General features: G+C 39.1%; 2 protein-coding genes across 2 annotated transcripts; one reads left to right on the top strand and one right to left on the bottom strand.

Annotated features, from left to right (window-relative positions):
* Nucleotides 1–1,162: 1,162 nt before the first annotated feature.
* Nucleotides 1,163–3,863, bottom strand: LOC129099692 (hatching enzyme 1.2-like). Its single transcript, XM_054609036.1, has 8 exons — nucleotides 3,778–3,863; nucleotides 3,281–3,355; nucleotides 3,009–3,164; nucleotides 2,701–2,821; nucleotides 2,435–2,613; nucleotides 1,624–1,705; nucleotides 1,400–1,524; nucleotides 1,163–1,283 (listed from the first exon to the last, which is right to left on the bottom strand). Coding segments are annotated over exons 1-8 (819 nt in total). The 5' UTR covers nucleotides 3,857–3,863; the 3' UTR covers nucleotides 1,163–1,281.
* Nucleotides 3,864–7,443: 3,580 nt separating this feature from the next.
* LOC129106324 (hatching enzyme 1.2-like) lies at nucleotides 7,444–12,434 on the top strand. Its single transcript, XM_054617713.1, has 9 exons — nucleotides 7,444–7,533; nucleotides 7,951–7,981; nucleotides 8,068–8,133; nucleotides 8,876–9,028; nucleotides 10,362–10,479; nucleotides 10,625–10,803; nucleotides 11,201–11,282; nucleotides 11,631–11,781; nucleotides 12,429–12,434. Exons 1-9 carry the CDS (start codon nucleotides 7,471–7,473, stop codon nucleotides 12,432–12,434), a joined length of 849 nt encoding a protein of 282 aa, XP_054473688.1. The 5' UTR covers nucleotides 7,444–7,470.
* Nucleotides 12,435–13,117: the final 683 nt, after the last annotated feature.

Raw genomic sequence — 13,117 nt, forward strand, 5'->3', positions numbered from 1 at the left:
CTGTAGTTTCTTAAAGTGGAGTTGTCTTTATTATTTAAATTGTACAGAAACCTTCCTCTTATTTCTGTGCTCTGCTGCTCTCCCCTCACTTCTACTGCTTCACTCCAAACTATTGCCTTGACCTCTGATTGTCTTAATGGTATTTGTTGTAAACGTTAGCATCTCTCTGTACCTTGTTCTGCTAACCGGTCCTCCTCCACATTTCCCTTCAGTACTTTGGACACTTTGAATAGAATATCTTGGCTGGAACTGAAGGATGCCGCGCAGTGTTTCCATGGTAACTTAACTAAACCTGATTGAAAGAACTCAAACTGCTGTATCACAATGATAACAGTACATAAACGTGCAGAGATACACCTCATTAACAATGCCAACTAAAAATTTGAAATTAATTAATGCAAAGACATGCAAAGTAATAAGTAAATTAAATTAATTCTAATAATTTACTGAGTTTTAAAATTGTAATTAAACAAGTAAACACTATATGAGACAAAGACTTTGCTATATGGCTTGACGTTAATTACTCTTGATTTTGTGAATTTGTAGCTTTACAGAAGATAGTTTGAATCATCTGATAATTGAATTTCCAGCATCACACTCCAAAAACAAGACATCCCTTCCTTCATTTCTATTGGATTAAAGAAAGTAGTGAAGACAATTAGAGACATCTGTGGGTACAAGTACAAACTAAGTGGACCAAATATTCTTCCTGTAAGGGACGGCATTTACCGTCAGAAAGAACTTTCTGCATTTGTTATAATTTTCTTTCCATAATATAATTAACTTTTCTTTGTGAGGCTTGGGACCATAACAGAGTTCCCTTCAGTAAGTTAATACATTTATGAGATTTGAGTTTTATCATCATTATAATCTCCTTCTGAGATGTGAGTTTTATTGATCGCCAATGATTTCAAAAGGGGGTTTGATGTGCAGCTAGTTGGTAATCCAGTCTTGATATCTAAATTCAAGTTCTTCTAAATTCCTTTGTATATTTAGTCTACAACTTTGAGACATTTTAATGTTCTCCTCACACCCGGCATCATACCAGGACAGTTCTGAATGAATAGATGAATGATTAAGTTAATATTCTCAGTCAGAGTTTGAGAAAACAAACAAGGATATGATGAAATAAAAAATGCAAAGAGAGAGCCGTATTCCGGTCAAAGTATCTTTATAGTCATAGATCATAAACTGTTGTTCTGATGAGTTCAGGTCGGTCCAGAGAGCTCCAGGAGACAGTCTTCCCTCTGCTGCGTCCATCAGAACATCTGAGCAGGCTTCTCCTGTAACGGTGACAGCACAAAGGTGGATCAGATCAAAGACTGAGTGTTGGATACAGACTGCAGAGAGGCAGCGTGTGTAATATGGATATTCACAGTGAGCTTATGTGGACACTCACAGCAGCCGTAGAGAGTGTTGAGCCTGGCGATGTCGTTGCGGCTCATCTCCTTGGCGTTGCCGAAGGAAACGTTGGAGTTGGGGATGGGGACCATGGTGGGCTGGTTGTTCTTGGAGAAGGCAAACCTGCAAGAGGACACAGAACAGTTAGAGCGAACCACACACACACACGCACACAAACACACACACACACGTATGAAGACCCAAAGCAGGGCCTCTTCTCACTTGTGGTACTGCATGACGGAGCCGTAATCGTAGGGAGTGCCCTGGTTGAGGGTGGCGATCTTCCTGAAGTTGTGTTCCATTCCTGGATAAAAACACAAGAAGAAGAAGAGTGATATTAAAGTTAACATAAAAGTTCCAGTTGTTTGATTTAAATTCATTTTGACTGGTTTTACAGTAACAAAACTGCAGTCCCACATGAGCTTCTGTTTCATGGAGGATCAGTGATTGTCTCAAATGTGGTGTTCAGGCTCTTTTTGTCCACTAGTGGACACCAGAGACCCGCTGTACTTAACAAGATGAGAAGACACATTTCATTTCTTCCCATATGAAGTAATATTTTCTTTACATTGACATTTCTTAAGTAAAATAAATGAAATAAATACATGGGCACGGATGTCAGTATTATCACACTGTCTTTGAGGAGCACAAGAAGACCTTTGTCCCCTTGTGAGGATAGTGTCATTGATCTGGTTCCACAGAGCCTCCCCAGCTCTCATGCAGCACACTGATGGCTTCTGAACTTCCAGTCAAAAGCAGGAGACTAAATGTAAGATTATAGGAATTATCTGTTTCCTAAACTTGAACAAGTTTGAACAAACATGTTTTATGTTTAGAAGAGGACTACAGAGTATTTAAAGTTGCTAAAAGATGTGAAAGAGCTGTAAGATCCCTTTATGAGCAGAAATATTCAACATTAGGTCTGCATGTTTTTTTCAGAGGAAACAGATCAGTGTCTCTTATCTGAATGTTCTTGTCTGCAGTTTACTGGCTCTCCTCTCTCATATAACTGAAAAACAAACAGCTGCATTACCAGACTCAACGTTCTGCAGCACGACTCTGATGTGGTTGTCCCTGTCGGAGCGGGTCTGCTCGTGGTTGAAGCCCAGAGCGTGGAGCAGCTCGTGCTGGACGGTGCCGTGGTAAAGGCATCCACGACGGGCCAGAGACACCACCTGCTTCCCACCACGACGGCCGACCATGGAGTAGCAACTGGACGGGATCAGAGATGAGTTAAAGACACCAAAGTCTGAGGAACCTCTAAATCTGTAAACGGCCCCACAGCTGTTCTTTTCTTACCCGTTCTGGGACTCGATGCTCAGCCAGTCGCGGTCGCTGCTTCTGCTGGGCCTGAAGCGGATGCAGGAGAAGGAGGAGAAGGAGTCCAGTCCACGGGTGATGATGGACTTCTCACGAGAAGCTGGCAGGACCAAACCACACACCATTCATCTGTTTACCATGAAATACAGAGGACCATACTGGCCCAAATATCTGACAGCTTTTCAAAAACCTTTTGGTCAAAGTTGCTGCATTAGCAGTGAAAGCCTACTGTAAATGGACAGATTGTGTGTGTGTGTGGGCCTCCCAGGCCTCTGTGTGACACTTACAGAAGTGGTTGGTGATGTAATAAGGAATGTAGACCTTCCCGTCAGTGAACTTGCCCCACTTGCAGCCTCGGCTGGTGCAGGGGTCGGCGTTTCTCTCGGCCTCGCTCTCGATGGCGATGTCTCCGTCGATCAGGATTGGGTCATTGGCGGAGCGGACTGAAACACATCACAGCAGCAACTCAGACAGCCGTTGAACTGCTGCTACTAGAAGAAGAGTGTAAAACTATCAACAGCTGTCTGGAGGAACACAGTGAACGCAGCAGCTCACTCACTCAGATTACTGTTGGCTCTCTCCAGCAGCTCAGAAACAGAAAGATCCCCAGAGTCCACCTCTGCAATGTCCTCTGCACAGGGACAACAACAACAACAATTCAGTTTCACTTTGTATAGAAATACACCAGTAATAACACTGAACATGTCTGTGCAACAGCTCTGATCATCAGAATAGATCACATACCTGCCTGCAGGTTCAGCGTCAGATGAGAGGAGGAAAGACAAACACATTAAAAATAGAACCAAATGACTGTAAATGACAGCTAAAAGTTAACGTAACACTGTTTCTTAAAGTGAGCTGTTCACATTATAACGGTTGGAAGTACAAAGAGATCATGAGAACCACATTCAGCATCATTAGCCTGAACCTTTCATATGAGAGACAGGAGGCCGTTCATGTTTGAATGTTTTTTTTTAACATGTAGAAGTGTTGATGAATAACCAGACATCACACTGCGCTGCCATCGTCGCTGGTTCCTCTCTCATTGTGATCCTACCTCATTGTCGGCCCAACAGCAGGCGGACAGCAGCAGTAGAGCCACAGCTGAGAACCTGAACATAGACATGCGAGCCATCTTTAGCAGACCTGCAGGACACAGACAGGAATCAGCTACGGCCTCCACCCAGAGGAAAGATACAGTGTTTGAACCAACAATAAATTAAAAAACACACTGATCAACCTCACACAATGAAAGAAAGTACACACTTCTCCGCTGTGCTGCAGGCATTTGCAGCCAAACTCACCTTGGATTGTCTTGTGTGGACTTGTGCAGCTAAGGTTTCACTCTGGGTTTTTATATACATTCGACTGCGTCTGTGAGCCGAAATATGGATTATCTTGGTTCTAAGAAAGCCGTAGAATCAGCTAAATCCCCAGGCTTATCAGTCACATATGGTTTGGACACATGTATCTGAAAGATGTCCATGACTACTGTACACTACTCTATATGGGTGGGAATTGGACACTTGTAGAAAAATGAGTTGTCAGCATTCAATGGTATGTCTGATATGAGAGTTTTCCACACTTTGACAGAGTCTGGAAATATTGCAGGGATTATTGTAAAGTGTAAAATTATAGGCTAATATTTTCTGATTGGATACTTCAAACATAGTTTAGTTTTATTATTTAAGATAATCAAAAAAGATGTCAGTACATTAGTCCCAGGAGTATCCTACATAGAAATAGGTATCTGAAGTCAGAGAGGTGAATTCACTTCATGCTGCAGAAAGTTCTAGGTTACCAGTTAATATGCAACTATCCTTCATTGGCAGTTCTGTTTTGGATAAATATAATGTATGAAAAGAATTGTTATAACTAACTAACTGCAATTGGAAATGTATTTATTCATTTGGCATGGTTTCAATGGAGCTGCATTATATATGTTGTTACATTCCCAGAATGTCCCTGCCAGAATCAGCTTTGCTTGCTGCACTGTGTCTGTTGGACCCATCTGGACTCTGTATGGACTAAATCTTCACAATAGATATCTGAATACCAAATTAGCAATATTTATTAACAGGAGAAAAAACAAGAATAAGACTGCAATTAGGCCCTGTTCCCCAACATGAACAGCATTTCTGTATCTGCTTGATAATTCATTACCATCAAATGTTTTAGTTTATTTCACACATTATCAATAAAAGTGTATAAATTAACATAAGATTTTTAAGTTTGTTGGTTTTATAGGGTGTTGTTCTGCCTGGATGTTGTGGAATATCAGCTGATCAGCAGATCAATCAAGGAAAAATACAAACAGTGTGCCTCATTGTGCATGTCGGGACTGTTAAGATGTAGCAGGATAGGGGAAGTAGTTAATAATAATAACATTCTGTTGCAATTAGTTTGCTCATTGGTATATAATCATTTGTCATATAGTTGTTGAGATGGTGTGTGTTTCACTTTCACATGCAATATGATCTGTAGTATTGGACATTTTATCTAGATTGAAGAAGAAATAAATACAGCTGTAGATTTCTTTCTTTTCGACAAACATTCTGCACATGTTTCTAAAAAGCACACAAGAAAATTTGTTTGTGTTTTCTGAATCTCACACACTTCTTAAATCCATCTTCTGGTTTATGAAATCCTTTCTGCTCTGATTTCGTGTCCTGTTTATGAATGTGATGCTGCAAACCTCTGACTTTTTCCATACATCAATAAAAGAAGTTCAGTTAAACACTTGGCTCACACTGCTGATGCTGAGACACAAAATCAGTATGTGAACATCGAGAGCTTTTCCTCACCAGCTCAGACATGTCACAAGACAAAGCCACACCAGCTCTTTCTTTGGAAACGTCTTGCTGTCGTAATTAGCAATACTACAGTGTAAAAATATATTTTATAGTTATAAGTACTGTAAATATTGGCATCAAAATGTACAAACAATAAAAGTTCTCGCAAAGCAGAATGGCCCTTTACAGAATAACATATTCACTTTAATGTTGCAGCTGGTAAAGGTGGGGCTAATTCTAATCACTTTATATCCATAATAGAACACCAGCATATATTAGATGATATATTTTTCCTTCATAATAATCTCAATCTGCCGAATAAATGTAATCGAGTAAAAGGTACCTCAAACTGAGATTTAAGCACAGTACTTCAGGAAATGTAGTTACATTCCTTCACTGAATTTTGATGACTATTACACTTCTGCAGTCATTAAGGCTCTAACATTCTTAAATTCAAGCTTTTGTCCCCTTAGTCCTTGTTCCTCTTTTTCTAAGACGTTGCAAGACTGTTTGTTAATCACATTGCAACCATGCCCACATTTTGGAGAAGTCAAGCATTCACATTTTTTGAATTTTGCCCACCTTTCCTCTCCTCATGTATTTCCTCTTTTCTTAGATGCTGTATAAATATATAAATATATGTTGGGACCACCTTGGACTGGGCCCTGATCCCTGCTAAACCTTCGTATCTTCCCAGTGGTAGGGGCTAAAATAACAAAAAAGAGGGTTTTGTTAGTAAAAATCAAAAGGTAAATAAGTGTAATGAATGTAACAAAGTGAAACAGAGTGGAGGCCAGAGGGAGAGAGACACTGGCTGACTGCCACATACGGTCCCTCAGCCAGGCCAGGTGAGCTGACTGTCAGTGATGACCTGAATCCTCCCATTAGGTTTCTGCTTAGAGAGGATCGTCACAAATCTACTAACTAATGAGCTCACTAGTTCCCTGAAAATGTATGTTGAAATATGCAAATGAGACATTATTTTATTAAATATGTGCTTATTTTCTTTCATTTCTATAAAAGAAATCTCAATACTGAAAAAAGGCAGGTTCAAAATTCTTGTTTCATTTTGTTGACATATACGGTTTTTACAGAGGAATTTTTGGATATGTCCATGACTAACAATCTAAATCAGAAAACACGGTGAATAGCCATAGAAAAAAAAATGTTTTTAGGAACAGGAAGTTGTGTCAACCAGGCTATGAATGATGTATGAACAAACCCCTCTGTAAAAACCTACAGCATATAGATAGGATCGGAACTGGAGCTAGAAGTTTGCTGTATGTCAGAGCTACTGAAGTGGAGAGTTCTGGCTCAGAAAACAGTCATTTTGTGAAAAACAGCCTTATAGGATAAAATAACATTTTGTAAAATTCCACACACTTTGAAGACACTAAAAAAAATAATGAATAGATATCACCATGAAACTGACCCAGTTGATCACCTACAATCTTTTTGGGAATTCCAATGTTTCTTAAAGTGTGTAGAAGTAATGTTTAAAATATGCAGATGAGGCATTATCTAATGCTTACTTTTGATGAATTTAGGATAAAATCTAGTCTGAGAGAAGACTATTGTGGATAGCAAAATAGCCCAAAATCTGAAAATGGATCAATGCATGAAAAATAAAGGTTTTCCATGGTGTCTCACTTAAAATGTTTTTTCATGTTGAAGTCATAAACAAGATAAATGTTTTGGTCAGTCATCATTGACTGCTGAAATATGTAATCTGTTAATGCCAGGGGACAAACAGGAGCAAACCAAGCCCACATCTTACAAAAAAAACCCCTCCATTTTGAGTAATAACTGCTACTTCTGGTTATGCTGAATTCTTTGGTGAGCAGTATGCAATATTAGATGGAAGTTGGTTGTCCTTCCCTCCTATATAAGTTCGGAACACTTTTGTTTCTGCAGGCTTTTTCCTCTTGGTCTGCTGTAGCTGCTCCTATAACCAGCCATGATCCTCCAGGCTGCTGCGCTCAGTGTCCTCCTCTGCTTGGTCCACAGTTTCACTATACAGGTAAGCATCAGCAGACAAATCATGTCTCAATAATTATATAAATAAACACTATTTTTAATGAATCAATTTGAAATAATATATGAAACATTCTGAAATGTTAAAGTCCAAAATTCTGTTTTTCTTCAATAATTTACCATGTACAGTGGAGGGGACTTTTATTTTATTTTTGTTTATTAATGGGTAATTTGAAACTGTTTCTTAACAAAGACAATTTGGTAAATTGCTAAAAGCTAAATGTGATTTTATCTTTTTCATTTAATACTTTGTAGTTTGTGGATTGAATTACTTTCTAATCAAGTGCAGGACTGCTCAAATTTTGCTTCCTCTGTCTTGAAAATTATATTAACAAGAAATATTAGCAAATGTTCACATCTTCAATCCATTGAACTGGAATTAACCAACTTTGTCTTATCATAGGGTCCTTTTGAAAAGAGTGAGGAGTACTCTGGTAAGATGGCTCCTCAGACGGTAAAATTCAGTAAATATATACACTGGTACATCAAGTAACTGATGCAAATTGTTTCTTTTCCACAGGCAACACCATTGAGGATGACGAGTTCAGTGTCTCCACGCTGTTAGAGAAGGCCAATGTTAATGTTGGTATGTTCATCACGATAACTGCCTTTTGCTTTCTTCATTTAAGCAAATGTACAGCAATTATTATCTCATCTTAAAGATAGATCAAATTCATTCAATCATTAGAAATTATACATAATGCTGGAGTTGCAGACAGTACATAGACAACATCTGAAAATAAAATCTAGTGATTTGTGTACACGGACAAGATTCTGCCATTATTTTTGTGTCACTCAGCACGAATGCAATGCCAATGAAAAGTCAGTTATGATCACTGTTGTGGTGGACACACAAATTAAATGCATCCACGCTAATATGCAACGGTCACAACTAGTGAGGTAGTATTGATTTTTGAGAAAGACAAATTATGGTGGATTGGTTAAAACAAACACAGGACTTAAAACCAGAAGACCGGTGTTTGAGACTGCCATAACGGTGTTGTTAAGTAACGTGTTTTTGACAGATTCTTAAACCTAAATAAGAGTTTTGTTGCATAAATCTAACATCTGTTCAGTAATGTTGTCCTAATTGATAGAAAAAATTGTGCCACAATGAGAGACACTTCTCATTGAAATACATAAGTTAAGAAAAACAAAAGAAAGTGTGTGTCCTACTACACGAATCAATCGATTAAACATTTTGTAAATATTTCATGAGCTGCAGTGATCAGACCTAGATTCAACACAGCAGTTTAATCAACAAAATTAAACTCAACAGGATAATAAGATGACAACATTTTCTGTGTCATCCTAACATCATTTTGCAGGAAAGAACCTTGACGAGCCTCTGGTGATGTTTGGTGACATAGCAGTGCCAACAGGTCTACAGAACGCTGATCCCTGCACAGCACGAGGCTGCCTGTGGCCTAAAGCCATAAATGGAAACGTCTACGTACCCTTCCGCATTGCCAGTTGCTTCAGTAAGTACTGAGGGCTGTTTTTTACCAGCCAACCCTTGTACAGTTTTCACCTTGTGAGTGTGTGTGTGTGTGAGTCACCATGGCAAAAGCTGGTCCTGGGACGACCTCAGCAACTATAACCAAAGTGGTTTTGAATACTTCAGGTTCAATACTTCAGGACAGTCAGGTGTTTAAATGTCATGTTGCAGTCATGAAACTTGATAGGTGTGTAGTTCAGATAAAAACGAAGCCCACTTTAGGGAGATGGGTGTGGTCTGTGCCAGATTGACAGAGGTATAGGGGTAGGAAGTTGGGAAAGGGAGATTGGCGTCGATTGGCGGTTGGTTACATAATTTACCAATATCACACATGCATTTTTAGTAGTTGCAATACCAGTAGGCTAGTAGAAGCAGTAGCCCAGTAATGTTAGTAGCAGTAGTTGTAATGTTAGTTGTAAGCCTAGTAGGAGAAGTAAAGGTTACAGTAGTAGCAGTAGCTGAAGCAATAGCAGTTGTTAATCTAGTCACATTAGTTGTAGCAGTATAGTAGTAGAGGCATTTAGCCTAAATTAGTAGTGGTAGCTAAAAATAGTTGTAGTGGTAGTAGTAGTATAAGTCGTAGAAGTAAGGGTATCACAGAAGTAGCAATAGGTTTACAGGAGCAATAGCAGTTGTAGATTTAGTGGTAGTAGTATCACTATAGTAGTAGTATGTAGCCTATAGCCTAGTAGCAATCACACTAGTATAGTAATAACAGTTGTAGCGTTCGTAGTAGCAGTCTACTAGCCCTACTAGAATCAGATGTATTAATAGTAGTATAAGCAACAGCATTGGTAGTAGTATTGTTATTGTAGTCTTAGTAGCAGTACCAGAATAGTAGTAGTAGTAGTAGTAGTATTAGTATTAGAAGTAAAAGTAGTCTAGAAGCAATAGTAGAAGTGGCATTAACAGTAATAGCAGTTGCAGTTATAGTAGTATGTCTACTAGTAGGCCTAGCAGTAGCCTGTTAGTGGTAGGCTACTAGTAGTAATATAGCACTAGTTAAGTAGTAGGCTAGTTTACTTGAATGAATGAATAAACTCTTTTTATACAGCACCTTTCATTCACAGAATGCAGCACAACATACTTAACAATTCAGCAACAATAACACAAGTTTAGAAACCATACACAACGCCTACACAAGGAGAAAGGGAAAAAAACAAGTGTTGCTGTTATCTAAATACTGACAACTACCTGCATAGTAAAAGTGCTAAAAATCCCATTTTACTATGATGGCAGAGTGATGTAGAATAATTAAGCAATAAAACCCACTAAAATTACACTAAATGTTTTATTTTTGTTGTTTTATTGTCAAGGCCAAAGAGAGAGAAGGACCATCATCGCAGGTCTGCAGTCATTCGCTGAGTCCACCTGCATCCGTTTCACCCCCTTCAACAGACAGCGGGACTTTGTGGACATTAGGTCGCTTTCGGGGTACAGCCCACAAAATACATACCACATATGCATGCATGAATACAATCTTATAGACCCCTATTTCAAGTGAAGCAATGTAACTTATTCCCAACGCTGCTGGAAAATGTTTAACTTTTTGGAGGTTTTATTTACTGCTCTCTTTCAGGTGTTTCTCGTTTGTTGGGCGACGGGGTCGAGGCCAGACAGTGTCCTTGAGTCGCCGTGGTTGTGTTTTCCGGCAGATCATCCAACACGAGCTGCTGCACGCCCTGGGCTTCAACCACGAACAGACCCGGTCCGACAGGGACCAGAATGTTCGCATCTTGCTGGAGAACGTTATGCCTGGTGGGGCACAGGCTACCATTATGACGAAAATAAATAGAACTTTATAATTGTTTTTGCAAATGATAGAAACAACCAAAATGGGGCCTAACAAATAACACAACTGTCCTTAATTAATGTTAAGTTCTCAAGTGACAAAGGTTTAAGGTCCCATAATGTTGGAAGTGAGATTCCTCCTTCTTTATTGATTATGATGCGGAAGACGGGAAATGCTGACCACATTACAACATGTAAACATGTTTGAGCGGAAACCCAAAATTCAATTATGAACCTGAAAAATGGGCATAATATGTCCCCCTTAAGTGCAAAAAAAAGTTCATAATATGACTTGACTTTATCATATCATTGTAACAGGTGTGTAGTATTGAAACATTTGATTGAGCTTTGTGATTCTCTGCAGGAATGGAGTCCAATTTCAGGAAGATCCAAACAAGGAACGTTGGCACTCCCTACGACTACAACTCTGTCATGCACTATTCAAGGTAGCATCTCACATATGTCAAACTTTCCTTTTTTATGACTTGAAAAAATGTGAACTTGTCCTTTAAAATGTTTTTTTTTTGGCCACATATACCATATTCATCAGTAAGACACAAACGTGACTCCAAATGAATGATAACATTTCTCTGAGTCTGCTTAATAGACAATTGTTTGCTAACATATCAGCCGTAAACAGCTTCATAATGTGGTATTGTATCAGACTACATGTTATCAACTTTCAGCTTCTTCATGCAGCTTTAAGCCTGCAGCCTTTTCCATACAACAGCTCTCATTGGTCATTAAAACAATCCAGGTGTACAGTTTTAACCTTTGTGTATTTTGCACCATAGGTTCGCCTTCTCTAAGAACAGGAGGCCTACCATCATTCCCATCCCTGACGAAAATGTATCCATCGGCAGGGCCACCGAGATGAGTCCCATTGACATCCTCCGGGTGAATCGCCTATATCGCTGCAATACGTATCTTTTTGAAACAACTGTGGTATATTTTCAGGTCTTGCACAATACAGCGAAGGACCTAAGTGTTTTTGTCTTACATAGGGTGCAGGAAGCAGATGGACAGGATACCAGGGGCCAAATGTGATTAAGTGTGTATAATGACGGGGCCACATACTTTATCTTGACTTTCCCCCCCAAATGTGATTAACATGTATCCTATATAATGAGGTGTAAGAGCTCGAAGGTATCCTATATAATGAGGTGACATCTCGAAGTGGATGGCGACACACCACCTGAAGCTGAACCTGGACAAAACCGAGCTACTCTTCCTCCCGGGGAAGGGTTGCCCGCACCGAGACCTGTCCATCACCATTGATGATGAAGGTCAGGGAACTCACAGATTCGACTCGAGACCTCCGGGCGCTCTAGACGTCCGTCATGACATGTGTTGCTTGTTTGTAATAAACTTCATTATACCAGCAAGAACAGTGTCCGCGGAGCATCCTTTCTCATCACTTCAACAGCACTGTCGCATGAAAGATACGACACAACAAACATGATCGACATAAGTTTGACCAAACACAGAACCGGGAAGAACAAAACCTATATATGTTTATATGCATTGTAGCAGTAGCATAAGGAAACCAAGCATATTTTACAGAGTTTTCTGTCTCTTTGAATCCATGTCAGATTTGACTGCTTCCAGGCCTGACTTGAAACCTGTGCAAAGAAACCATTTCCTCTAGAGATGAAAGTTTGCTATTTGCACGTTATCGTTTCTATGCGATGTATGCGATGTAACGTAAGTATGATTTTCAGATGAACCCAGCTGTATACTTTTTCTTCAGGTGGAAGATTCCCTGTTTTTATGTTTTTAGCAGCTTTTATTTATCAATTATTCATTTTTTGTCGTAAATGTTGCATTTTGCCATTCTAAGTTATTGACAGATACAGTTTTTATTTGTTGTTAGTCAGACAGCAACCTGTGATATACAGTGTATGTAAATTTGTGAATTAGGACATTATAAAATTGCTTCCTGTAGTAAGTAAGAGGTTGTAAGCAAAGCCCTGTCTGCTTTTTCTCGAATGTAACAGTGTAGCTATCAACCTATGTTGTTTAAACTGCCCAAAACATAAGTTTGAAAAACTCAACTGTAAGGCCTCTTTCCAGAAATAATGACCTGGTTAAGAGAGAAAAATACCTTAAGGTCTATGGATTATCTGTTGAGTTTTTCAAATGTATTTAGCCAATATCTCAAAAACTAGGTAAACAATCTAGTTGATCAACAGAACTACAGTAAATAGGAAAAATATGTATTTGTATGAACTGTCCCTTTAAAGACTTCCAGCATATTTTGGTTCCCTTTAAAGACTTCCAG

This window comes from Anoplopoma fimbria, chromosome 2 (assembly GCF_027596085.1).
Source record: "Anoplopoma fimbria isolate UVic2021 breed Golden Eagle Sablefish chromosome 2, Afim_UVic_2022, whole genome shotgun sequence".
Taxonomy (NCBI): domain Eukaryota; kingdom Metazoa; phylum Chordata; class Actinopteri; order Perciformes; family Anoplopomatidae; genus Anoplopoma; species Anoplopoma fimbria.

Bases quoted from the DNA above. Each gene is read 5' to 3' on its own strand.
- LOC129099692 (XM_054609036.1), bottom strand. From the start codon at position 3,856: ATGGCTCGCATGTCTATGTTCAGGTTCTCAGCTGTGGCTCTACTGCTG. The intron at 2,822-3,008 runs GTAAGTGTCACA...TGGTCCTGCCAG, and splicing joins TTACATCACCAACCACTTCT to CTTCTCGTGAGAAGTCCATC. The intron at 1,706-2,434 runs GTAATGCAGCTG...GTTTTTATCCAG, and splicing joins GCTGCAGAACGTTGAGTCTG to GAATGGAACACAACTTCAGG.
- LOC129106324 (XM_054617713.1), top strand. From the start codon at position 7,471: ATGATCCTCCAGGCTGCTGCGCTCAGTGTCCTCCTCTGCTTGGTCCAC. The intron at 8,134-8,875 runs GTATGTTCATCA...ATCATTTTGCAG, and splicing joins GAAGGCCAATGTTAATGTTG to GAAAGAACCTTGACGAGCCT. The intron at 10,804-11,200 runs GTGGGGCACAGG...GATTCTCTGCAG, and splicing joins GCTGGAGAACGTTATGCCTG to GAATGGAGTCCAATTTCAGG.